This window comes from Bufo bufo, chromosome 1 (genome assembly GCF_905171765.1).
Source record: "Bufo bufo chromosome 1, aBufBuf1.1, whole genome shotgun sequence".
In the NCBI taxonomy this organism is placed as follows: Eukaryota; Metazoa; Chordata; class Amphibia; order Anura; family Bufonidae; genus Bufo; species Bufo bufo.
In genome coordinates this window covers 683,907,958-683,934,764 of record NC_053389.1, presented here as the reverse complement: position 1 = coordinate 683,934,764, position 26,807 = coordinate 683,907,958, and the positions used below count along the sequence as shown (strand labels likewise).

Sequence of the window (26,807 nt, the reverse complement as noted above, 5' to 3'; positions counted from 1 at the left end):
CGGGGCTCACAGAGGCTGAGCGCTCGCTGAGGGAGGGCAGGTGCTGCTGCCGCCGCCGGGTGTCCGCTGTGGAACTCCTGCAAATGGTTCTAAAAATCCCGCTTCGGAGATCTGTCAGCCTGAGCCCGGAACATCAGCCACCTGTGTCCCCAGCAGACATGACTGGACCCGCTGCGCTGAAAATGGAAGCAAATATCTTAGTCCTTGGTGCAGACGGGGTTGGAAAATCAGGTGAGTGGCTTTAACAGTGCTTTACAAACTGTGGTGGCACCACAACTCCAAGCATGCTCTGTCAGTCGCAGACCTGTGTGATATGTTGGGGGTTGTGCTTCCCCGTCAGGTATAGAGGTGTGATTTCATGGGGATGTGCAGAAGTCTGCTGTATTACTACATACCTGCTCCCACAAATCTCCTCAGATTGTCATAGGCTTTATGATATAATCACAATCCTTAAGTTTAGTTTCCTGTCATTTGGACATCAGATTTTTAGGCTTCATGCACACAGCGCGTAATGCTGTAATAGCAAAGTAGATGGGATTTTAATAAAATGTCATCCGCGTACAGCAGAAATCGTCAGTGTGGATTTTAAAACGTATTTTGCGAATTTCACTCCTTTTCTGGTACAACCCCACGGCGCCATCGTGATGCGACTGCACAGGGCTCCAAATAACGAATTAGGACTGCATTGTTAATGACCACGCGTTACCCACAAAACCACCCGCACACGTTGAGGAATACGTGCGGTTTTTGCACGTGGATTCCCGTGCAGAAAAACCACCGCGTAGCACAGTACCCGCAAAGTGTATGCAATAACACAAATCTCATGTACACTTTGCAGATAATTTTTTTTTTTTTTTTTGTGGATTTCAAAATCTGCGGCATCTCAATTATGTTTGTGGTTTTGGCTGCAGATTTCACACTGCTCAATGGAAAGCGTGAGATCTGCGGCAAAACCGCATCTGATCCTCGCCAAAAACCACGATTAAACATTGTAGATTTTGATGTGGATATGCTGCAGAAACTCACATAAATCTGCACGGAAATTCATGCGGATCTTGTGTGTATTCACCCACTCCCGTGTGCAGGTGGCCTAAAGGGGTATTCCGGTTACATTGAGTTATCCCTTATCCACAGGATAGGGGATAACTATTAGATCAGTGGGGGTCATTTATTTCTATGGGAGTTCCGGATATACATAGTTAAGTGCAGCGCTCGGCTGTCCCCAGAATTTCCATATAAATGAGTGGAGTGGACCTGCATGCCCGACCAGCTGTTCTGTTCATTACAGGGGGTACAAGGCCCCTGTTGTTGTGATAGGTGGGGGTCCCAGCGGTAGGTCCTCCACTGAACTAATAGTAATCCCCTATCCTGTGGATAAGGAATAATTTCATGTAACCAGAATCCCCCTTTAACAATGAAGACTGACTAAGCAGTGTAGTCCGAATTAGTTCATTGTAGTTCACTGCAGCTTGTGTAGTACTCTGCCACATCGCGAGCATGGCATGGCTACCCTGTGTGGTCATACCCTAAGGCCTCGTAGAACATGTCCTATTCTTGCTCGTATTACGGACAAGGATAGGACTAGTCGTTTTTTTCCACAACGCACATGGCTGGTATCCGTGTTTTGCGGATCCACAACTGTTTTTGGTCAGTGATTTCCAGCCAAAACCAGGTGCGGCTCTAAACACAGAACAGGAGCAGATCTTTCCCTTATACCTTATGTCTGTGGAGGCTCCAGTTCTGGTTTTGGCTCCCAATCACTGACGTGTGAATGAGGCTTAAGGCTGCTTTTACACAGTCAGTGATTTCCATCAGTGATAGTGAGCCAAAACAGACGTGGGTCAAAAACACAGAACAGGTACAAATCTTTCCCTTATACCTTATCGCTGTGTAGCCTCCAATCCTGGTTTTGGCTCAGTCACTGATGGAAATCACTGACCAAAACACTGACTGTCTAAAGGTCCCTTTACAGGGGGCGGCAGATTATCGGGAGGGAAGTGTTCCTTCCCTACAATCTGCTTCTCGCTGGTGGAGGAGACCATTACATTTCCATGCAGCGATCTCCTCCTGAGTATGGAAAGGAGCGATCGCTAATGCCATTGCTCTTCCTCATAATGGTACGTTGTTTGCCGACTGCAGATCGTGTTTGCACAGCACAGTCTGCTGGCGGCAAACGATGACTTTTGTGTACGCACAAACGATCTAATTATCAGATGAATGAGCGTTTCGCTCCATCGGGTAATTGGCGGTACATTTACACCGTGAGATAATCGCTAGCGAGCATTACTATGATTCTTTAATGTGAAGGGTGAAATCCGATGCAAAATCTGCCACATTTGCAAATGCCATATTAGTGGTGATGACTAACTACACTCACCTAAAGAATTATTAGGAACACCTGTTCTATTTCTCATTAATACAATTATCTAGTCAACAATGGCAGTTGCTTCAATGCATTTAGGGGGGTGGTCCTGGACAATCTCCTGAACTCCAAACTGAATGTCAGAATGGGAAAGAAAGGTGATTTAAGCAATTTTGAGCGTGGCATGGTTGTTGCTGCCAGACGGGCCGATCTGAGTATTTCACAATCTGCTCAGTTACTGGGATTTTCACGCACAACCATTTCTAGGGTTTACAAAGAATGGTGTGAAAAGGGAAAAACATCCAGTATGCGGCAGTCCTGTGGGCAAAAATGCCTTGTGGATGCTAGAGGTCAGAGGAGAATGGGCCGACTGATTCAAGCTGATAGAAGAGCAACGTTGACTGAAATAACCACTCGTTACAACCGAGGTATGCAGCAAAGCATTTGTGAAGCCACAACACCCACAACCTTGAGGCGGATGGGCTACAACAGCAGAAGACCCCTACCAATCATCTCCACTACAAATAGGAAAAAGAGGCTACAATTTGCACGAGCTCACCAAAATTGGACTGTTGAAGACTGGGAAATGTTGCCTGGTCTGAGTCTCGATTTCTGTTGAGACATTCAAATGGTTGAGTCCGAATTTGGCGTAAACAGAATGAGAACATGTATCCATCCTCTGATGGCTAATTCCAGCAGGATAATGCACCATGTCACAAAGCTCGAATCATTTCAAATTGGTTTCTTGAACATGACAATGAGTTCACTGTACTAAAATGGCCCCCACAGTCACCAGATCTCAACCCAATAGAGCATCTTTGGGATGTGGTGGAACGGGAGCTTCATGCCCTGGATGTGCATCCCTCAAATCTCCATCAACTGCAAGATGCTATCCTATCAATATGGGCCAACATTTCTAAAGAATGCTATCAGCACCTTGTTGAATCAATGACACGTAGAATTAAGGCAGTTCTGAAGGCAAAAGGGGGTCCAACACCGTATTAGTATGGTGTTCCTAATAATTCTTTAGGTGAGTGTATATGACAGTACCCATGTGAACCAGGGCCAGCGGGCACCTGCCATCATATTGTAAGTATCTGTTGATGTCCCCTTGATTTCCAGTATAAAGAGTCTATATAGCATTCAAACCCCCCGACTCTTCCATAGATTTCAGTTTCTGACATTTGAAAATATTCTGGCAAACTTCTGACTGGTCCTTTTGCTTAGGTCACATGCACACGACTGTATTTGGGATTCACGATCCCATTCAATGCTATGGGGCTAAAAAAAAAATGGGCGACACTCATGTCATCAATCGTGTGCTGTCCGTGTCCGTGTGTCCATGTCTTATCTGTTTTGTGGACAAGAGTAGCCATTTCTATTGGGCGCGAGAAAACTGAAATACACACGGCCGGTACGTGTATTCTGTGGATCCTTAGTTTGCAGATCACAAAATGGATAAGGTCATATGCATGAGGCCTCATGATGAGGTAAAAAATCTCTGTGCAGTGTCGAAGGGTTTTACATTCCCTTTGTTCCTGCCTATAGACACCACGTTGTCCTAAACATCTATTTTTGATAATCACATGATATATTGCATATTTGCCTTTTTTTTTTTTTTTTTTTTGTTGTCACATTTGCGTTTTTGCCATTTCACAAAACGGTTTGTGATTCACCAGCTACAGACTACACTAAGGAAAAATAAATCCTAATTGCCGTGCAGTTGGTAGCATTCTTCTAATGCCCAACTTGTGGCCCTCCAGCTGTTGCAAAACTACAAACTTCCATCATGCCTGGACATCCTACAGCTATGAGGGCATGCTGGAAGTTGTAGTTTTGCAACAGCCGGAGGGCCACAGGTTGGGCATCCCTGTTCTAAACTGACAAATGTGAGTCAAGCTAAACATTTGCTCCTCTTTAACCCCTTCCCATCAGGGCAATTTGCCCCCTTCCCATCAGGGCCATTTGCCCCCTTCCTGACCAGGCCTAATTTTGGAAATCTGACATATCTCACTTTGTGATAATAACTTTGGAACGCCTTTACTTATCCAAGTCATTCAGAGATTGTTTTCTCGTGACACATTGTACTTCATGATAGTCAGTCATAAATTTGAGTTAATATATTTCTCCTTATTTATGAAAAAATCCCAAACTTACCAAAAATTTTTTAAAATTCTAAATTTCAATTTCTCTACTTTTAAAACAAAGTGATGCCTTATAAAATATTTATTACTTAACATTCCCCATATGTCTACTTTATGTTGGCATCATTTTGGAAATGTCACTTTATTTTAGAAGTTTAGAAGCAATTCTAAAAAATTTTAAGAAAATTGCCAAAACCCACTTTTTAAGGACCAGTTCAGGTCTGAAGTCACTTTGTGGGGCCTACATAGTGGATATTCCCATAAATGACCCCATTGTAGAAACTACACCCCTCAAGTTACTTAAAACCGATTTTGCAAACTTTGTTAACTCTTTAGGCGTTCCAGAAGAATTAAAGGAAAATGGAGATCAATTTTTTTAAAATTTTATTATAGTTTTATCACTTTTTTCATTAGAAACGAGGTAAGGTAACAAAATACCAAGGTAAATTTTATTCCAATTTTTTCTTTAACACCTCAATGGTTAACAGCCAAACAAAACTCAATATTTATTACCCAGATTCTGCGGTTTACAGAAACACCCCACATGTGGTCATAAACTGCTGTATAGGCACACGGCAGGGCGCAGAAGAAAAGGAACTCCACATGGTTTTTAGATGCCATGTCCCATTTGAAGCCCCCCTGATGCACCCTTACAGTAGAAACTCCCAAGCAGTGACCCCATTTTGGAAACTAGGGGATAAGGTGCCAGTTTTATTGGTACTATTTTTGGGTACATATGATTTTTTGATCATTTATTATAACCCTTTATGGGGCAAGGTGACCAAAAAATTGTTTGTTTTAGCAAAGTTTTTATTTATTTTTACAGCGTTCACCTGAGGGGTTCGGTCAAGTGACATTTTTATAGAGCAGATCGTTACGGATGTGGCGATACCTAATGTGTATACTTTTTTCTTTTTTAAGTTTTGCACAATAATAGCATTTTTGAAACAAAAAAAATTGTTTTAATGTGTCCATGTTCTGAGAGCTATATTTTTTTTTTTATTTTTTGAAAGATTTTCTTATGTAGGGGCTCATTTTTTGCGGGATGAGGTGACTGTTTTATTGGTACCATTTTGTGGGACACGCCTTTTTGATCACTTTTTGTGATGTAAAGTGACAAATGGATTTTTTTTTAAAGTTATATATTTTTTTTATGGTGTTTATCGGACTGGGTCGATCATGTGATATATTTATAGAGCCGTCACGGATGCGGCAATACCAAATATGTCCATTTTATTCAATTTTTAACACTTCCTTTTTTTTTTTTTTTTATCCCTTGGGGTTTTTTGTTTCTTTTTTACATGTGAAACCTATTTTTATTTTACCCTTTTTGTCCCCCATAAGGTCATACAAGACCTCTGGGGGACATTTTACTTCACTTTTTTCTCTGAAAGACCTCACACAGCCCCTGCACTTTCCGGTCTCGGCGATCACATGACCGTCGGGCCGGAACAGGAAGCGTATAGTGCTTCCTGCTCTGTATGCACAGCGCTCGGTGAGCGCTGTGTATACAGTGATCTAAAAGGCAGGGACACCTGGGCACTGTCCCTGCCTTCTCTAAGGGTTGCCCTTCTGTCACTGACAGCGGGCAACCTGATCAGTAGCTGCACGATTAGCATGCATCTGCAGTTTCTGAATGGACGTTCAGGAACATCCATTTAGAAATATAGAACCACCTCCCGGCTGGTCTATGGGCAGACGGAAGATGGTTAAAAGGGTATTCCCACATTAAGGCCTCATGCACTCGACCATTGTTTTGGTCCGTATCTGAGCCGCAGTTTTGGCGACTTGGGTGTGGACCCATTCACTTCAATGGGGCCGCAAAAGATGCGGACAGCACTCTGTGTGCTGTCCGCATCCGTTGCTCCGTTCGGTCGTGTACATGAGGCCTAAGTGGTGACATATCAACGGAATATGCCACTACTTTATAATCAGTTGGAACTGTTTGAACTCTGGGACCCCCACTGATCCAGAGAATGAAGGGGCCACAGCTCTGAATTATTGTTGCAGCCACTTCTTCCCAGGGGAACTGCAGAGCTTCATTCAAGGGAATGCGGCTGGTCCTAGTTTTCTGCACTTCCAGGTGGCCAGAACTGCCACTGTATAGGGCCTGAAAAAAAGTTGCTTCACCATGCTGCATTTTAAGAAAACACCAGAGAAATGAAAACTGCACTGATTAGTAAAAAAAACCTTTTGAGTCCTGCATTTCATATTTCTCAGACTTTCAGCTAACATCTGGGGCTAGTGTTTTTGCCTCAAAAAATAAATAAATGATAAAACATGCTGAAAAATGGCACAATACCTGTGAATCCAGCGTAATGATGGCATAAACATGACAAGTGTTAATACTTGTATGAGAAGTCATGATGTCTATGTTCGGCTCACACTTGATTCCTGCTAATTGTCACCTTTTTGGGATTTTTTTTTTTCTTTACAGCGCTGACTGTTCGATTTCTAACCAGACGTTTCATTGGAGAATATGGTGAACTTGGTAAGTGTGTATTTTATATTGTCAAATGTGACACATCTGTGTGCATTATTGCAAATTTATTCACCAGTTTTAGTGATCTGCCTCCATTAATTTTCATGCTTGGGATATACTTTTCCTAAATTGAAGGGGTTTTCCAGGACTTGTATTTTTGGTGGCCTGTCCTCAGGATAGATCAGCAATATCAAAATGGTGGGGTTCCGACAGCTGGCATCCCCTCTGATTGGCTGTTTTGGGCAGCTTTAGGCCCCTTTCACACGGGCGAGTATTTTGCGCGGGTTGAACACATTGCACTTGCACTGAATCCTGACCCATTCATTTCCATGGGGCTGTGCACATGAGCTGTGATTTTCACGGATCACTTGTGCGTTGCGTGAAAATCGCAGCAAGCTCTATATTCTGCGTCTTTCACGCATGGTTGCTTGGTGACGATCGGGCTGGGGACCCGATCTGTATTATTTTCCCTTATAACATGGTTATAAGGGAAAATAATAGCATTCTGAATACAGAATGCAAAGTAAAATAGTGATGGAGGTGTTAAAAATAAATTAACTCACCGAGTCCACTTGATCGCGTAGTTGCGGATCTGTCTTCTGTAATGTTGAGCTGCCTAAGGACCTGTGGTGATGTCACATCACATGATCCAATCACATGGTCCCTCACCATGATGATGAACCATGTGATTGTACCATGTGATGAGCACAGTGACGTCATCAAAGGTCCTATTCCTGTGCACAGCAAAGACAGAAGCGATGCCGGCTGCGCGATCAAGTGGATTAAGGTGAGTTAAATTTTAATTTTTTTTAACCCCTCCAGCCCTATTTTACTAAGCATTCTGTATTAAGAATGTATTATTTTTGCCTTATAACATGGTTATAAGGGAAAATAGCAATCTACAGAACACCAAACCCGAACTTCTGTGAAGAAGTTTGGGTGCCAAACATGCCGATTTTTCTCACGCGCGTGCAAAACTCATTACAATGTTTTGCACTCGCGCTGAAAAATTGCGCATTTTCCCGCAACGCACCCGCATCTTATCCGGGCAAAAACATGACGCCCGTGTGAAAGAGTCCTACAGTGGATGAGGTTTGAAGTAGAAGGGTCTGCCTATCGTGTAGTGGCAGTGCCCGGGTACTGCAGCTCAGCTCCTATACAAGTGAATTGAAGCTGAGCTGCAGTATGCCAACAATGGAGCCGTCTATCCACTGTATAGTATCCTGTGCTGTCAACTGCCCAAAGCAGCTGAGGATAGGTCATCAATATCTAAGTCCCAGGAGGCCCCATTAGTGTGAATAATTGGCAAATTAATCTGTAGTCTGAAATGTCTGATCAACAGACCTCTGCATCTGGTGGTTGGATTTGCTCCTTATACACTCTTATGCTATACACTAATGATAAAAAAAAAAAAAAAAAAACACAAATCGAAAACCCATAAATGTCTATGATGAAAAGGTCAAGTGATTTACTTTGGTGGTTTTAGACAGAATCTGAAAGCCTTGCATCGCCTGAGGTGTCTGCATTTTATTGCTGAGCATTCAGGTTAAAGGGAGGAGATTTTAAGACCTATAGTAAAACACATGAATCCTAATGTATAATATATTTGGGCTATATATTTTAAATCGCTGTACTGTGAATGTATTCCCCTATACCTCACACAGGTGGTAAAGGCTATTTGATGATGATGATAATGCCATAGACAGAAATGGGTTGGCAGCGGGAGAGGGTTAACATAGTAACATGGTTTATAGGGCCGAAAAAAGACATTTGTCCATACAGTTCCGCCTGTTGATCCTGAAAGTTGATCCAGAGGAAGGCAAAAAAAAAAACTGAGGTAGAAGCCAATTTTCCCCACTTAAGGGGGAAAAAAATTCCTTCCCGACTCAAAGCAGGCAATCAGAATAACTCCTTGGATCAACGACCCCTCTCTAGTAACTATAACCTGTAATATTATACTCCAGAAATACATCCAGGCCCCTCTTGAACTCTTTTAATGAATTCACCATCACCACCTCCTCAGGCAGAGAGTTCCATAGTCTCACTGCTCTTACCGTAAAGAATCCTCTGTGTACAACCCTTCTTTCCTCCAGACGCAGAGGATGTCCCCTTATTGCAGTCCTGGGGATAAATAGATGATGGGATAGATCTCTGTACTGACCCCTGATATATTTATACATGGTAGTGTTGCTCGAACACCAAAGTGCTCGAGTAGAACACAACTGGATACTCGGGTGCTCTACCGAGCACAATGGAAGTCAATGGGAGAACCCGAGCATTAAACCAGGCACCCCCTGCTCTGATTAGGGGAGGGTGTCTGGTTCACATGAAAAGGTCAGAAATTGATGAAACACCACTGAAATGATTCGGGAACAGCATAAGGGAGGATGTAAAAAAAAAATATCATGATTGATGGCCTGCTGGTGACCCTCAAACATCTGACCATGGAAATAATTAGGGGTGAGGGTCTGCTGCTGAGCTGACCCTCAAACATTAGGAGCGAAGGCAGATTGTACCATATAACATTAGGAGCGAAGGACGAGAAAAGGAAGATTGTACCATATAACCCTTTTTGCGGTGGAAGGGGTGCATGGGAATACAGTGTATTCAATACACCATAAAAGTCACGTTTAAAGTGCCTTTATGTTCAGCCACTTTCCTCTGGTGAAGTGGTGAAGTAGAGAAGTCAGGGACAATCCAGGCCTTGTTCATTTTGAGAAGAGTCAACCTGTCAGCATTTTCAGTTGACAGTCGGATGCGCTTATCAGTTATGCCCCTAGCAGCACTAAATACCCATTCTGAAAAAACGGTGGCAGGGCAGGCCAGCACCTCTAAGGCGTAGAACGCCAGTTCATGCCACGTGTCCAAGTAGTTGTAAGGCACACAGGGATCATTGAGGACGCTGACATGGTCTGCTACGTACTCCTTCACAATTTTCCAAAACTTTTCTCTTGTGACACTAGGCCGCGCATCAGGGTGAGGTTGCTGGTGGGGTGTCATGAAACTGTCCCAGGTCTTGGAGAGTGTTGCCTTGCCTCTGTTGGAACTGCTGTGTGTTCCCCTTGGCTCCCCTCCTCGGTTGCCCAAGGAACCATGTACTCTGCTGCCATTGTTCTCAGCTGGAAATTTTTGGATCAATTTTTCCACAATGACCTTCTGGTATTGCACCATTTTGCTAGTGCTCTCCACAACAGGAATGAGATGAGAAGTTTTCTTTGTAGCGGGGGTGGAGAAGGGTGAACAACCAGTAATCGGTGTTAGCCAAAATGCATATAACTCGAGGGTCATGGGAAAGGCAGCATAACAAAGTCATCAATGTGTGCCAGTCCCAACAGGCAAGATTTCGCTGTCCTCATCAGGAGGATGACTCTCAATATCCTCATCCTCTTAATCTTCTTCGGCCCATTCACGCTGAACAGATGGAATAAACCTGCTGTGGGTACTACCCTCTGTAGCAGAGGCAACAGTCTCCTGCTCCTAATCATTCAATTTGCGCTGAAAAGACAAATGGAGGGTGGTCTGGCTATCACTCTGTGTACCGTCTTCCTCCACTTCCTCCTCTTCCACATGCAAAGCATCCGCCTTCATTTTGAGCATCAAGCGTTTCAGTAGACACACAGAAGTGGGATTTTTACGCTGATGATAGCGTTATCGGTGCTCACCATCTGTATTGATTCCTCAAGTTGCGTAAAACATCAGAGGTCAGACATCCATGCCCACTCGTCGCTTGTGAAGAGCCGAAGCTGACTGGAAAGGCAACGACCATGTTGCAGCTGGTATTCCACTATTGCCCTGTGCTGCTCACAAAGCCTGGCCAACATGTGGAACGTGGAGTTCCAGAGCGTGCTCACATAGCACAACAGTCGGTGAGCTGGCAATTGCAAGCGCTGCTGCAGCGTTGCCGGACCGGCGGCAGCTGTAGATGACTTTTGGAAATGGGCACACACGCTGCGCACCTTCGCCATTAGCTCAGGCAAATTTGGGTACGTTTTGAGAAACTGCTGTACCACTAAGTTGAACACGTGGGCTAGGCTCCAAAGCGGCCAACAAATGTGCAGGGAGGAGACTCTAGCATGGCGCTCGAGCACACGTGGTATTCGGCTGAACACCGCGATGTGCCGAGCATCGCGATGCTGGAGCTGAACTGGTGTTTTGCTGAGCATACTCGATCATCACTAATACATGGTTATTAGATCTCCCCTCAGTCGTCTTTTTTTTTTTTTTTTTTTTTTTTTTTGTGAATAACCCTAATTTTGCTAATCGTTCAGGGTACTGTAGTCCCCCATCCCCCCCCCCATTCCAGTTATTACTTTAGTTGCCCTCCTCTGAACCCTCTCCAGCTCTGTCTGCCTTGCTCACAGGAGCATAGAACTGTACACAGTACTCCATGTGTGGTCTGACTAGTGATTTTTGTAAAGTGGTAGGACTATGTTCTCATCACGGGCGTCTATGCCCCTTTTGATGCAACCCATTATCTTATTGGCCTTGGCAGCAGCTGCCTGACACTGGTTTCTACAGCTTAGGCCGAATGCACACGGCCGTGTTCTGAGAGCGGTCCGTGGTATGCCGGGCTGGATTCCTGTTCAGAGCAGGAGCGCACGGCATTATTGGTTGCTATGACACCGTGCGCTTCATGTTGCCGCTGCACTACAGTAATACACTATATGAGTGCATTACTGTAGTGCAGTGGCGGCATGAAGCGCACAACGTCATGGCAACCAATGACGCCGTGCGCCCCTTTTGCATGTCAGTGTTACCCAGTGTTTTACCATTTTTAGTATGTACGGGTGACTTGCTTTATTATTAGTCAGTGTCAAACCTCATCTGCCACGTCTCTGCCCAAGCCTCCAATCTATCCAGATCCCTCTGTAGCAGTATACTGTCCTCTTCCATGTCAATTACTTTACACAGTTTAGTGTCATCTGCAAAAATTGATTTCACTGTGCAAGCCTTCTACAAGATCATTAATAAGTATATTGAAGAGAATAGGGCCCAATACTGACCCCTGTGGTACTCCGCTAGTGACAGTGACCCAATCTGAGTGTGTACCGTTAATAACCACCCTCTGTTTTCTATCATTGAGCCAGTTACTTACCCACTTACAGACGTTTTCTCCCAGTCCGAGCATTCTCATTTTATATACTAACCTTTTTATGTGGTACAGTGTCAAATGCTTTGGAGAAGTCCAGATATACGACATCCATTGAGTCGCCGCTGTCAAGTCTAGAACTTACCACCTCAGAGAAACTGATTAAATTAGTTTGACATGACCGATCCCTCATGAAGCCATGCTGATATGGTGTTTGCCTATTTTCCTTGAGGTACTCCAAGTTGGCATCTCTTTGAAGGTTTTCTAACAGTTTACCCATGACGGATGTTAAACTTACCGGCCTATAGTTTCTGGGCTCTTTTTGGACCCTCTTTGAATATTGGCACTACATTTGCTATGTGCCAATCCTGTGGACCACTCCGTCAGTATAGAGTGTTTTAACCGCCTCTAAAGACCAGACCACTTTGTACACTTCTGCACTACACTACTTTAAAGGGTTTCTATCACTTCATATGACATAATTAGCTGGCAGACACTAGCGATCTGCTAGTGTCTGCTCTGGCCAACCATCCTACTATAATCACTTGTGGGGCAGCGGTTTTGCTAAAAAACTAACTTTTATAAATATGCTAATGAGCCTCTAGGTGCTATGTGGGCGTCATTAGCACCTAGAGGCTCCGTCTACCTTCATACACAGCGGCCGCCCAGCACGTCCCTCCAGCCCGCCCATGTCCTCCTCCGTGTGACGCAGCTGCCGAATTCTCGCGCATGCGCCGTGCGCGGCTGTATTCGGCGCATTAGAGATGTCTGAGCTCGGAGCGGTCAGACATTCAATGCGCATGCGCGGAACAGCCGCGCATGCGCATTGAATGTCTGACCGCTCCGAGCTCAGACATCTCTAATGCGCCGAATACAGCCGCGCACGGCGCATGCGCGAGAATTCGGCAGCTGCGTCACACGGAGGAGGACATGGGCGGGCTGGAGGGACGTGCTGGGCGGCCGCTGTGTATGAAGGTAGACGGAGCCTCTAGGTGCTAATGACGCCCACATAGCACCTAGAGGCTCATTAGCATATTTATAAAAGTTAGTTTTTTAGCAAAACCGCTGCCCCACAAGTGATTATAGTAGTAGGATGGTTGGCCAGAGCAGACACTAGCAGATCGCTAGTGTCTGCCAGCTAATTATGTCATATGAAGTGATAGAAACCCTTTAACGGTTTATTGCTCGGTCATGCAACTTACCACTCAAATGAATTTTACCTTCTTTTCTTCTCACTAAGTTTTCATTTGGTGGTATTTCATTGCTGCTGACATTTTTACTTTTTTTGTTATTAATTGAAATTTAACGATTTTTTTTGCAAAAAATGACATTTTTCACTTTCAGTTGTAAAATTTTTCTAATAAAACTACATTTCTATTTAATTTTTTCTCTAAATTTATTGTTCTACATGTCTTTTGATAAAAAAAAAAAATGTTTGGGTAAAAGTTATAGCGTTTACAAACTATGGTACAAAAATGTGAATTTCCGCTTTTTGAAGCAGCTCTGACTTTCTGAGCACCTGTCATGTTTCCTGAGGTTCTACAATGCCCAGACAGTAGAAAAACCCCACAAATGACCCCATTTCGGAAAGTAGACGCCCTAAGGTATTCGCTGATCGGCATAGTGAGTTCCTAGAATTTTTTTGTCACAAGTTAGCGGAAAATGATTTTTTTTTGGGGATTTTTTCACTAACTTGTGACAAAAAATAAAAACTTCCATGAACTCACTATGCCAATCATGAAATACCTTGGGGTGTCTTCTTTCCAAAATGGGGTCACTTGTGGGGTAGTTATACTGCCCTGGCATTTTAGGGGCCCTAATGCGTGAGAAGTAGTTTGAAATCAAAATGTGTAAAAAATGCCCTGTGAAATCCTAAAGGTGCTCTTTGGAATGTGGGCCCCTTTGCCCACCTAGGCTGCAAAAAAGTGTCACACATGTGGTATCGCCGTACTCAGGAGAAGTTGGGCAATGTGTTTTGGGGTGTCTTTTTACATATACCCATGCTGGGTGAGAAATATCTTGGCAAAAGACAACTTTTCCCTTTTTTTTATACAAAGTTGGCATTTGACCAAGATATTTATCTCACCGAGCATGGGTATATGTAAAATGACGGCGATACCACATGTGACACTTTTTTGTAGCCTAGATGCGCAAAGGGGCCCAAATTCCTTTTAGGAGGGCATTTTTAGACATTTGGATCCCAGACTTCTTCTCACGCTTTAGGGCCCCTAAAATGCCAAAGCAGTATAAATACCCCACATGTGACCCCATTTTGGAAAGAAGACACCCCAAGGTATTTTGTGAGGGGCATGGCGAGTTCATAGAATTTTTTTTTTTTTTTTTTTTTTTTTTTTTTTTTTGGCACAAGTTAGCGGAAATTGATTTTTTTTTATATTTTTTATTTTTTTTGTCTCCCTTTCCGCTAACTTGTGACAAAAAATAAAATTTTACATGAACTCTCCATGCCCCTCACAAAATACCTTGAGGTGTCTTCTTTCCAAAATGGGGTCACATGTGGGGTATTTATACTGCCCTGGCATTTTAGGGGCCCTAAAGTGTGAGAAGTCTGGAATATAAATGTCTAAAAAATTTTACGCATTTGGATTCTGTGAGGGGTATGGTGAGTTCATGTGAGATTTTATTTTTTGTCACAAGTTAGTGGAATATGAGACTTTGTAAGAAAAAATAAAAAAATATCAATTTCCGCTAACTTGTGCCAAAAAAATGTCTGGAGTTTTACAGGGGGGTGATCAGGGAGTCTATATGGGGTGATCACCACCCTGTCATTGATCATGCCCCTGTAAGGCTCCATTCAGACGTCCGTATGTGTTTTGCGGATCCACGGATCCATGGATCGGATCCGCAAAACACATACGGACGTCTGAATGGAGCCTGACGGGGGTGATCAGGGAGTCTATATGGGCTATATGTCATTCAGACGTCCGTATGTGTTTTGCGGATCCATCGATCCCAAGCCCGAACTTCTGTGAAGTTCAGATTTGGGTACCAAACATGCGCGATTTTTCTCACACGAGTGCAAAACGCATTACAATCTTTTGCACTTGTGCGGAAAAATCGCGTGTGTTCCCGTAACGCAGTATGGTTTCAATGGTCTGGGGACTAATTCCTGTTTCTGTCCTTTTCTCAATTTTTTTTTTTTTTTAAATATAACTTATTTCTCTTTTAATAACTAATATAGCCACAAAAAACATATATATTTAAAACTCAATATGGAGGGCAATTAGGGGACTGTAGGCTTGACACCCACTGCTTGTCTCATGGGTGAGCTGAGATCTACGTTCTCTTGCAAGGGATTGCGAGGTGCTTGTCTGTAATGTCAGCCGACATCAGATACCTTGCAGCTATCGTTTTTGGGATTAAAGCCCTACCTAAAGTGCTTTATTTGACCAAGTGCGATATTTTATCTAACACTCATAGCGGCTCCTACCGCCCGCACTTCTACCTATTAGCTGCCCCTACAGTATAAGTATCTATACGGTGTCTGCAGATCGCCGTTCAGTGATCATTCCTTTGCCCTACCATAGTCATTTAAAAGCTAAAGGGGGAGCTGCATCATTAGCTTTTAAATGACTATGGTAGGGCAAAGGAATGATCACTGAACGGCGATCTGCAGACGCCGTATAGATACTTCTACCTATTAGCTGCCCCTACAGTATAAGTGCGGGCGGTAGGAGCCGCTATGAGTGTTAGATAAAATATCGCACTTGGTCAAATAAAGCACTTTAGGTAGGGCTTTAATCCCAAAAACGATAGCTGCAAGGTGTCTGATGTCGGCTGACATTACAGACAAGCACCTCGCAATCCCTTGCAAGAGATAACGTAGATCTCAGCTCACCCATGAGACAAGCAGTGGGTGTCAAGCCTACAGCCCCCTAATTGCCCTCCATATTGAGTTTTAAATATATATGTTTTTTGTGGCTATATTAGTTATTAAAAGAGAAATAAAAGTTATATTTTAATAAAAAATTAGAGAAAGGCCAGAAACAGGAATTATAGTCCCCAGATTACTGAAACCATACTTTTGACCTCCTGGGTCCAGTGGATCATCTGTAAATATTCCCGTAACGCACCCGCAGCTTTTTCCGCAAGGCACGTCTGAAAGAGGCCAAAGCCTTCTCACGTCCTAAAAAAATAAAATGACATTTCCAAAATTATGCCAACATAAAGTAGACATATGGGGAATGGTAAGTAATAAATATTTTGAGGTATCCCTTTCTGTTTTCAAAGCATAGAAATAGAAATTTTGAAAATTGCAAATTTTATCAATTTTTGGTAATTTTATTTTTCCCATAAATAAAGGTCAAATATATTGACTCAAATTTATGATTAATGAAGCACAATGTGTCACGAGAAAACAATCTCTGAATGGCTTGGATAAGTAAAAGCGTTCCAAAGTTCTACTACATAAAGTGACACGTCAGATTTGCTAAATTAGGCCTGGTCAGGAAGGGGACAAATGGCCCAGATGTGAAGTGGTTAATATCCATTTTTCAGGTGACAGAAACCCTTTAATACAAACACACACTTGAACTCAAACTCGAGTTGTTTGGCTGCAGCTCTCAAACCAGACTTTTTTTTTTTTTTCCCTTCTCTGGATTCAAAGGGAATGATATAAACAGATTATAAGAAATATATAGTACAGTAAATATTGCATGCAATGTATAGTGTTTTACAGTTTGAACAGTATGTAGTATATAATATACTGTTTAAGCAGTGCATACTATAGCGGTAGAAGCTGCTGTAGGCTACCTTTTTCCATTTTCTGCACGCCTAATGCCTGGGAAACATCACTAATGTAATTACTACAAAGGGCCTTGTACTTGTTATCCTCCGGTTTGATCCAAACGTCATAATAACACTATTTTTAGAGGCCGTCATTCATGTAAAATAAAGAAGCCGCCTAATTGGCTTAGAAACTGTGGGATAACATCATTTGTCTGCTGTTCTCCGCAGAATCCTACATATAGATGTAATGAAATAAAGGCAGACAAGAAGCAGATGTCTAGATATTTTCAAGTTCTATCAAACACGCTAACCGGCAGTCCTGCAGCCCACGGTATTAATCCTGGAGTCGGCATGCTATGACAGTGCTTGTGTTTTCATTGCAGAATCCATATATAGCCATAATGTTTTGGTGGATGGAAAGGAAGTCGTCTTTAATATTTGGGATTTTCCATATTCAAAGGTGAGTTTTTCACATTTCTCACTATGATTTTCTCTAAACACCGTACCCTTTGTTTACATAGTGTGGACACTAAGATCTTGGCGTGAAACCAGATTCATTAAAGGAAATCGGTCACCACCTTTATGCTATCCCCTCTGTGGGCAGCATATGGTGCTGACAGACATGTTGACTTGTAGGTGTGTGTCCTGTAGTTTGGACACTCATGAGTGTGGCAGCTAATAAAATGTTAAAGTAGTCCTCACAATGGTGAGTGCAGGCGCTGTGGCCGTTTGCAGGCTAACAGATTGACAGCTTTCGCTCTCATCCCCCACCCTCCTCTCTGTACTTTGTCTCCTCATTCCTACAAAGATTCAGCTGGAGATCTTAGCAGCTGTATTCAGGATCATAATCCCTGCTAAGTAGGAGAGGAGGCTGAGGCAGCTCTTTACCTCAGTGTTATGAAGTAACTTGTCCTACTGTGGGATTAGGACAGATTTTGTGTGTACTAATAGGACTAATAGGATTTCTCCTAAGGATTGCTCCCCAGACAAAATGAGCCATTATAGCTAATGAAGGGTATTTGGAAATACATATTAACATATTACTTTATTATAAATATATTTTTATTTTCCTAATTTCCGTAGAACCCCTTTAAGGAGACCATGGATAGAATTAACAAAAGCTAAACTTTGTCATTGACCAGACACATTAATCTTGTATGACCATAAAATGGTCATACAAAGCTTCACGTGGCTTGTTTAATAAGTTACTTTTAAATTCATTTAATACATGACTGAAAGGCGCAGAGAAAATACCAGTGACTTTCCATTGCCTTTCTCCTCAGATCCACAATAACATTGACACTGTAAAGACAGGTCAGCCATCTGAAGAGACTAGCATGTAGAGATGTAAGCCTGCTGTGTTTGATCTTGTATAGAATGTCAAGTGAGATAAGGAGATTACTACCACCTGCCGGACTACTGACAAGTGTCTTATCTTCATGCAATTTCACAAATGGTTTTCACATATTTTCCAGTTTGATCCATGATTGAGGAATGTACTAGGTTAAACTGCTCGGAAGGGAAAGTACAAATGCCATATGGATTAAGCTCTGCTTACACTCGAGGTCCTTTTTCACAGACTGATCATTGGGTCAATTATCAGGGATGAGCATTTGTAGAAACACTTGTTCCCAATAATTGCACCATATAAAGGTGCCAGAGATCACTCCATAAACAAGCAAACATTTATTTATCGGATGATTGTGCATTTCGACAGAGCCAAATTCCCTGTAGTAATTGCTGGTCCTTATAAAAAGGAGATGATTGCTAAATGTATATGGAGCTCTCACCTCCTGATGTCCCAATAATTGCCTTAGTTCATCCTGCGTAAAAGGAACATCAGGTTTGATTTCTATTTTTTAATGGATCAAAAAGAAGAACCTGATTAAAGAGGTTGTCTGAGTGTTTAATACTGATGACCTATACTCAGGAAATGGAGGCTGGCACAAAAGAGGTATTATTATATAGTGGGCTCGGCATGCATGTGGAACCTGAATTCCCTGAATATAATGGAGGCCAGTATGGCACCAGTTAATGTGGTATTTAGTGTAAGTTTCCCGTCTTACTGAGATCGCCTTGACGTTTGGCAGATGGGCCCAAATAATTTTGTACAAAATGATTTGCCAAGGATCTCAAATTTATTAGTGTAGCATTTGCACCAGAATACAAATATTTTTGGCATTATTGTACTTTATTTGGTTTGCAGAGTGCTGTTGCATTGTATATTTTTTTGCCTTTGTGCTTTCAGCCATGGCAACGCGCACCTGCGCACTGGATGTGCTGACTGACCCCCAATTTTTCTTTGCAGTCTATACTCAGGATAGGTCATTGGTATCTGATCAGGTGAGGTCTGAAACCCCCTCTGCTGTTTGAAGAATCCATGGTGTCCAGTGAACGCCACAGCCTCCTTGCAGCTTAACGAGCATAGCACCGTCCATTGAATAGCAGCTGTGCTTGGTATTGCTGCTCAGCTCCTTTCACTTGAATGAGACAGAGCTTCGCCTAGGATATGTGACCTGAAAACATGGCATCACTAGCTTAGGAAGAGTCAGTTACGCTCAGAGCGCTGCAGTCTCTTCAAAGAGTTGATAGTTGGGGTTGCTGGGAGTCAGACCCCCACCGATAGGACAGCCTCTTTAAAACATTACAGCCAATGGAGCCTAATGCTCTGTTTACATCTAGGTGGAATTTTCCATCATAAATGTAAAACATGATGCAACATCAGATCCGGCGGTGACCAACAAACCCCGTTGACTTATAGCGGGTTCTGCCGCAGTTTTCGCCATTTTTTTTATAAGAAGGATAGCACTACACACAAAGCTATTCTTCCTATTATGTGACAACTTGTGCTGGGGGATGATGGAGCCTCTGCAATATGAACATGGCCACAAGTTGTAATATGCCATTCAAGAACTGCCCTGTAAATTAAGACATGTTAGGTGAATACTGTATTTAGTTCATTCAGTCACCATGGGTTTTTGGAAAAATCCAGGTGACCTTTTAAGTGTAGTCTCTCACTATTAACACATTGAGGTCATTGAAGGGTCTCACTCCAGTGAGGGCAAAGGGCTGCTAGAAAGTGTCTTCTGTTTTGCAGAACAGAAATCATGCCTATTGATTTTTAACCAAGTGATAAGACGTTGGGTGGATCGGGTGATCTTTGGGGAAAGCAGCATTAAGATTGATAATTGAAGGACCTTCTACATGAACTGGGCTTGTTCAAAATGTAATTATGTGATTTTTTTTTTTTCCATACTTAACAATGCTTTCTTTAGCATTTAGGTTCCTCGTCTTTCCTACAGTAAGCAGTTCTGTGAAATCAATTATGTCTGTGGTGTTTACTAATGACATTTCCTTACTTTGCCATAGGAGCCTACAGAAGAAAGCTGTGCTGAGGAGGAGAAACGTATTCAATGGGCAGATGGTTTTGTCCTTGTCTACAGCATTTGTGACAGAACAAGTTTTAACATTATCTGCCAGACAATCCAACTCATCAAAGCTTCCAAAGACTGTTTAGGGCCGGAAAAACTGCCCATTGTCATTGTGGGTAACAAACGTGATCTTCATCATCTACGAACAGTGTCTAGTGAAGAAGGAAGGCTCTTGGCTCTTTCTATGGACTGTGACTTCTATGAGGTTTCAGCAGCAGAGGCCTATCATGGTGTCCTCATGGTATTTCATGGATTAGTAGACAAAATTAAGGAATCCAAACTGGTTACGAAGAAGGGGACGGGAATACGAGGCATTGTAAAGAGTATGTCGGCAGTGTTTGCCAGGAGAAGAACGGACTCTCTGTAATACCAGAGATATTTTGCTGACAGGGACACAGGACATCTGGTGTGCTTGCGCCTACTTCATTTCTGTCTTGACTGTGGATTTCTTACTCTGCAGTGTACAGGCTATCTAGGACTTCTTTCTCTGTACTGTTGATCATTGTTCTTTTCACGTGTGGGTTAATGGTTTACTTAACAGTTTCTGAAGTTGGCACTAACATACAACAGTGGTAAGAATAGAGAAGTCAGAATAGCTTGATGTGAAGTGGTGGAAATATCAGTCTGAGATTTACCACAAATTAGGAAGATCAAAAGCGTCCTCGGCTTTCATCTTCCTATTATCTCATCAGGCCTGTTGGCTCTTGCTGCTGTCTGCACCGCTGTTTTGCTTTGTCATGTATCTTGGCTCCATCATGTTGATCTACATACACAGTGAAAGGTACATGAATATGAGCAACCTGATCCTGCTTGTTAAAATGATTCCACACGTTTTACTATTTGTGCCTTATTTCTGATCTTTGTGTTGTCACAGCAATGTCCCTTGTGTGCACTGGGAGGAATGCACTTTTTATGAGGGTAAGGAATGTGTGGAGCAGACATACCATGCTGTGACTGTACAGAAGCACCTCATGGCTAATTGCAGAAATCACAATAAACAGATGTCTGTATTCTTTTCTGTGAATCCAGAAAGTGAACTTGTTCATTCCCCAACCTGTGAATACAAAGCTGAGGGGCTCCATGCTGAACCAGTTCAGCCACTTGGACAAGGCATTTTGACAGGAGGATCACTAGTCTAATGTGTATGGGCAACTAGTCTTTTTCCTCTGTGCCTCGTTCTCCCTCTGTGGAAAGTGGGCAATCAGTGAATGGGACCTACATGTCCACTGTTTGCTTATGGGAAATGTCTCCTCTAGGCTCCGTGTATTCTACTGTTCACCGACAATGTTGGCCACTCCTGTAAAATATACTCTGTACTGTCCGTGCCTACAGGAAGAGTGCAAAGTCGCAACCAAGCAGGGGTGAGGAGCTGTTTGTACATTGGGGTGCGGTGCGCATGCCGAGGACGGTGTGACCGTGCAGACACTCTCACCAGACAGAATGAGGAGGATGCTCACACATGCTCGTCCTCATGAGCAACCAGGTAGACACAAGTTCCTATCATGGTTCGAGCAGTGCGCTTTGATGGCAATCGCTTGTATTTGACAACTTTTTTTTTTTTTTCTGGAAATAAGATTTATAGGACCATTATGTTAGGATTATTTGCTTGATTGGAATTGTCCTTAGGTTGCGGCCACACTTGGGGAAAGCAGAGAGAGCTGCTGCCAGACACCTCTGTCAGCGGCCTATCTCCTGGAAGAACATAAGGATCAATAACTTCATCCAGTCCTTCTCCCTCCCTCCTCCAACATAATCTGTTGGGGAGAGTAGGGCACTCCCCATACACATTAGCATTTTGGGTAAACTTGCTAATACATTAATGTGTATGGAGGCCTTTAGGGTGTAGTAAGGATAGGAACAATTTAAATTTGATTAAAGGGCATTTGTCATCAGATTTGTACCTATGAAACTGGCAGACCTGTTGCGTGTGCTCTTGGCAGCTGAAGGGATCTGTGTTGATCCCATGTTCATATGTGCCAGCATTGCAGAGAAAATATATTTTAATATATGCAAACAAGCCTTTTAGGAGCAACAGGGGTGTTGCCATTACTCCTAGAAGCTCTTCTTTCTCTGCAACTGCTACGCCCTCTGCACTTTGACAGGGCCTGGCAATGAAAACATCATAATGCTTGGCCCTGTCAAAGTGTAGAGGGTGCGACAGGTGCAGAGAGAGCAGAGCCTCTAGGTGTAATGGCAATGCCCCCATTGCTGCTAGAGGCTCATTTGCATATATTAACCAACACAGATGCCTTCAGCTGCCAAGTGCACATGTAACAGATCAACCAGTTTCATAGGTACAAATCTGCTGACAGAGGGCTTTAAGGGATATCCTTTTGCTATTAGATGATTGTAATATTGAAGAAGTATTCTAAAAGGAACCTTGTTTGCATGAATAGCCCGATAGCTTTGGTGATTTGAGTAGGAGGTGAGCAAGACGTATTTTATTTATTCCCGTGAACATATTAATCAGGAGCAGTAGCCAAAGTGAGTCACTTATGTCTGCATTTGAACTGTTATACTAGTTATATATCATCCCCGTAGTAGGTGCTGTCATAACTATGCCTACAGTCTGTGCAGTGTTGTATAATATAAGTGCAGCCTTAACTATATGGTTTTCTGTCTAATGGTGTCTGTCCCCGTCCATTAATGTGCACTGATGCCCGTTCTGGTAATATTGTGTGGTGTGAAGAGAAGCAAAAAATGTACCTGGCGCAAATTGAACGAGCACAAAGATCGTAAATTGCTATAATCAAACCAATGTACTGCAGCTTTAAGTGTAATGTCCATAGAGATCCATTAATAACCTCTCTGGAACAAGTGACTGTCTTGTGTTGCGATATCTGACAATCCGTCCTGTAATATACCCACTAGTTTCTAGAAGTGTAATATATTGTATGTACATATGTAATCTGTATATTTGTATAGAGCTGTGTCCTTTTATTGTATGTGTGAGCAGGTCACGAATGTATATGTACATTGCAAAGTGATATATATATAAAATGCTGTGTATAGTAGTCTATATACAAATAAAATATTCTTAAGACGTGTGCATGTCGTATCTGTTTCTTGTAATATATTTATTGATTATATTCTACAATTCTTTACAATCAGCAGTGAATATTAAAAAATACATAAACCCGTGACAATGAAGCAACAGGACTCCGCATGTAGCAGCTTATAATGTAAGTAATTGCTACGTAACTAGTCAGATACTTCAACATCTTCTGTGCTTGGATCGAAAAAGATGAAATGTAGAAAGGTCGTATGCCTGGTCTAAGGTTGCAAAGAGGTTGTCTCGTGAACCCCTGTTCATGTGCCCTGGACGTATGGCCTTCATAGCAGGAAATGAGTAATAGTGAATGCTCATAAGTATATCTACAAAATATTAAATGGAAGGAATAAAACAGGCACTCACCACCTGGGACCAATAAATATAGAAGACAACTATTTCAAACAACACCGTAATAAAGACCCAAGTAGATTGATATTTACAGCTTTTGAGAAAGTGGAAGTACAATGGAGAGGTGGAAATCATATTTCCAAAATGTCTAGATCGGAATCTAGACTAATCTATGACTTCGAAACTTTAATACATGGAGGCCTCGATTCAGATTTTGAGATCTTTGGTTTTCTGTGAATATGGGTTGTGGGCCTTTCACTGATGGTACATCGTGTGTCTGGCCTATTTTCTTGGCACCACGATTTCCCCTCTGAGTAAGACCCACGACCCTTTTATTACATACGAATATTACATAAAAGTATATATAAAAATTCCACCATAACCGACTGAATTGGAAATCTCAAGAAAATTATGAATATAGTTATCAACTTAGTAATGCCTTCTATTGTGAAAGAAAAGAGAAAGTAAAGAAATAAGGAAAATGAGATTAAACAAAGATGAGGACATCAATTACTAATTTTCTATCCAGAACTCTTTTCTGAGTGTGTAGCAAGCAATACTAAAAAAAAGCATTACTTAAAAAAAAAAACGCATCACAAACGCATGCGATATTTTCTAATAATTTAGTGTCTTTTATGGTTTTTCTATTTTTAAATGCTTTTTACTTCTTAATATAAGGTAAAGGAAGATTATCAATGGGAATAGAAGATATTAACCACTACTCTGTAAACAATTATCTTATTCATCCATCCCACATTTTATGGCATATCCAGAACATGGGCATATAAAAGCAGGAAAGATTTGAGTCCTATTCAAGGCCACTGAGGAAGAGGTAGTACACCTCGAAACGCGTCTGGTATTGGATGGGACCCTCTTTTGGATAATACTACGTGCCCATTATATTTATCTTTAAAGTCGAAGACTGTGGAATCCGTATATAACTCGAATCATCACTCTGTTGCAACTAAAATCAACATCCCGCGATTAATGTGAGCTCATCTATTCTCAAAGTCGGTGACTCTGAAACAGTAAACAATTAGAATACTCCGTTGCAAATATATCAATCGGAATCTCACGAATAAGGAATAACACGTGACACGCCGTGTTATGTGAGCGACCCGAAATCACATGAGACGCAGTCAGTGTAGCGAGGCCAGCTACACGAAACCATCAGACTGAGGGACACAGAGCCGACGCAGATACATCAGGATGGGTGAGTGGCGGGTGGGATGCCCCCGGCTCCAGCCGTAACTATTAAAAGTCTCCTGTGAGTAGAGACGGTCGATACCTACTCTTTTACCCTCCAAGTGTGACTTCCATCAGTTGGATACAAGTTATAAAGTTTTACTAATTCCTATCACCAACCCTGAAAGAAAATATGGGATACCACATCTACAACTGACTTGTGTTCCAGACCCATACTAACTTTTCATTTGTTTTATCAACCTTGAGTGACTACAAGGAGCTACACAACTTGCACTGGAAGCCTATATTTGCGATATTGGTTCCAAATATACCTATTCATTATACAACTGCTACAATAATCAATGAAATTAAGAGACACTACTTTTTACTTTTCACCTTTTTCCTCTTACATTTTTACCATCTTAAAACCATATTTACTTTGATATATCAATATATTTATTCACATTAATTATAAGTATGCACTAATTGTGAGAGATACGCCCTTTAACACCACCTGATTTGTTCTAGGTATTCATCAATGATTGATTATAGGTATTTTATCAGTTTTTACTTTTCTTATCTAATAAAATAGTCGTCTTTTATATATGTATTGGTCCCAGATGGTGAGTGCCTGTTTTATTCCTTATCTACAATTTTTGTGACTGGGTGAGTCACATATTACAGAGCACCCTTACTAAGTTTGAAAAGGAGGGAGAGCCACTACAAATTGTATTTACAAAAATATTAAATGGGTGGTCTCATCTGGATAATTATGGTCATATGCCAATTGGTATCTATTTCTGATTAGCCTTTATTAACTCTGGTCATATTTCTCATCTGGCAGATGTCCATTTCAAACAACCACAACCGTTCTTGGATTTGTGGGGGTCAGATCACTGGGTCCATTAGATGTGTCAAATATACTTCTACAGGATCAACTTATTTTAAACTAACCATTCCACCTTGGTTGAGTGCTTGGTAATCTCCCATTTCAGAAAGGATACCTTATCTGCAGTCTTCTGTCTCTTACTCCTCAGGGCATTCCTACAGATTGATAACTTTGCTTACTGAACTCTGCCATTGCAAGTAGACAAGAGTTGGAAATGTCAACCAGAGCTGAAATGTAGGTCTATATGGGGTTATTTAAGGTCAACCATATGTGAGAGACCTATCGGCTGTATGCTCATGTGGCTGCCAGCTATCTCTACCCCCTACACAATAATGAAATTCAACAGCCTGATTCTTAGATGGATGTCCAGTCAAAATCGGTCGGTTAGGGACGGAAATAGCTGAGCTGGCGCTCCGCTATCTTCAGAACATAGTGGCGAATGGAAAGTGGCCATGCATGTGCGTCTGCTCTGCCTTCAGTTTAGGGGCTTCTTTCTGGAGATAGGAGCGGGTCCCAGAGATGGAACCCACATCTATATGACATTAACACATCCTATTGCAGTGGTGGCGAGCCTATGGCCAGAGGCAGCACTCTGAGCCCTCTCTGTGGGCACCCGCACCCTGGAGAAAGTCTATGATGTACCAATATGCCTTTAGACTTTTCCTGCCATTCATCAGCACAGGGCGCACTGAATGTAGGCAGGCTATTATAGCTAAATGATAAAGTACATGGAAGATATAATATACTGGGCTGTAGTATTCAGGTTAAATTGCCGGTTGGCACTTTGCTATAAATATGTGGGTTTTGGGTTGCAATTTGGGCACTCGGTCTCTCAAAAGGTTCACTATCACTGTCCTAGTGATATGCCATCGCTGTATCAGATGGGAATATCCCTTTAAGTTCAGATAGAACAGAGGTTTAAATGTATAAAATACAAATTGAATCTTTTTCCATAAAACTACAGATCAATCTGCAAATGAGCTCTTAAGCTCTGCCTCTAATGCCAGTTAAGCCAGTACTCTCTGCACTGATGAGGGGCAATCACCTTCAAACAGCTGTCTGCAGATGAGGTGCTGGCT

The 26,807-nt window shown here is 42.2% G+C and overlaps 1 protein-coding gene across 1 annotated transcript; it reads left to right on the top strand.

Annotated features, from left to right (window-relative positions):
• Positions 1–21,476, top strand: LOC120985928 (ras-related and estrogen-regulated growth inhibitor-like protein). Its single transcript, XM_040414152.1, has 4 exons — positions 1–231; positions 6,944–6,997; positions 17,207–17,283; positions 20,193–21,476. Exons 1-4 carry the CDS (start codon positions 84–86, stop codon positions 20,619–20,621), a joined length of 708 nt encoding a protein of 235 aa, XP_040270086.1. The 5' UTR covers positions 1–83; the 3' UTR covers positions 20,622–21,476.
• The last annotated feature ends 5,331 nt before the right edge of the window (positions 21,477–26,807 follow it).

What these genes read in the sequence shown, in the direction of transcription:
- LOC120985928 (XM_040414152.1), top strand. Translation starts at nt 84, where the DNA reads ATGGTTCTAAAAATCCCGCTTCGGAGATCTGTCAGCCTGAGCCCGGAA. An exon ending in TGGAGAATATGGTGAACTTG is followed by an intron (nt 6,998 to 17,206) that starts GTAAGTGTGTAT and finishes TTTTCATTGCAG; the next exon opens with AATCCATATATAGCCATAAT. An exon ending in GGGATTTTCCATATTCAAAG is followed by an intron (nt 17,284 to 20,192) that starts GTGAGTTTTTCA and finishes ACTTTGCCATAG; the next exon opens with GAGCCTACAGAAGAAAGCTG.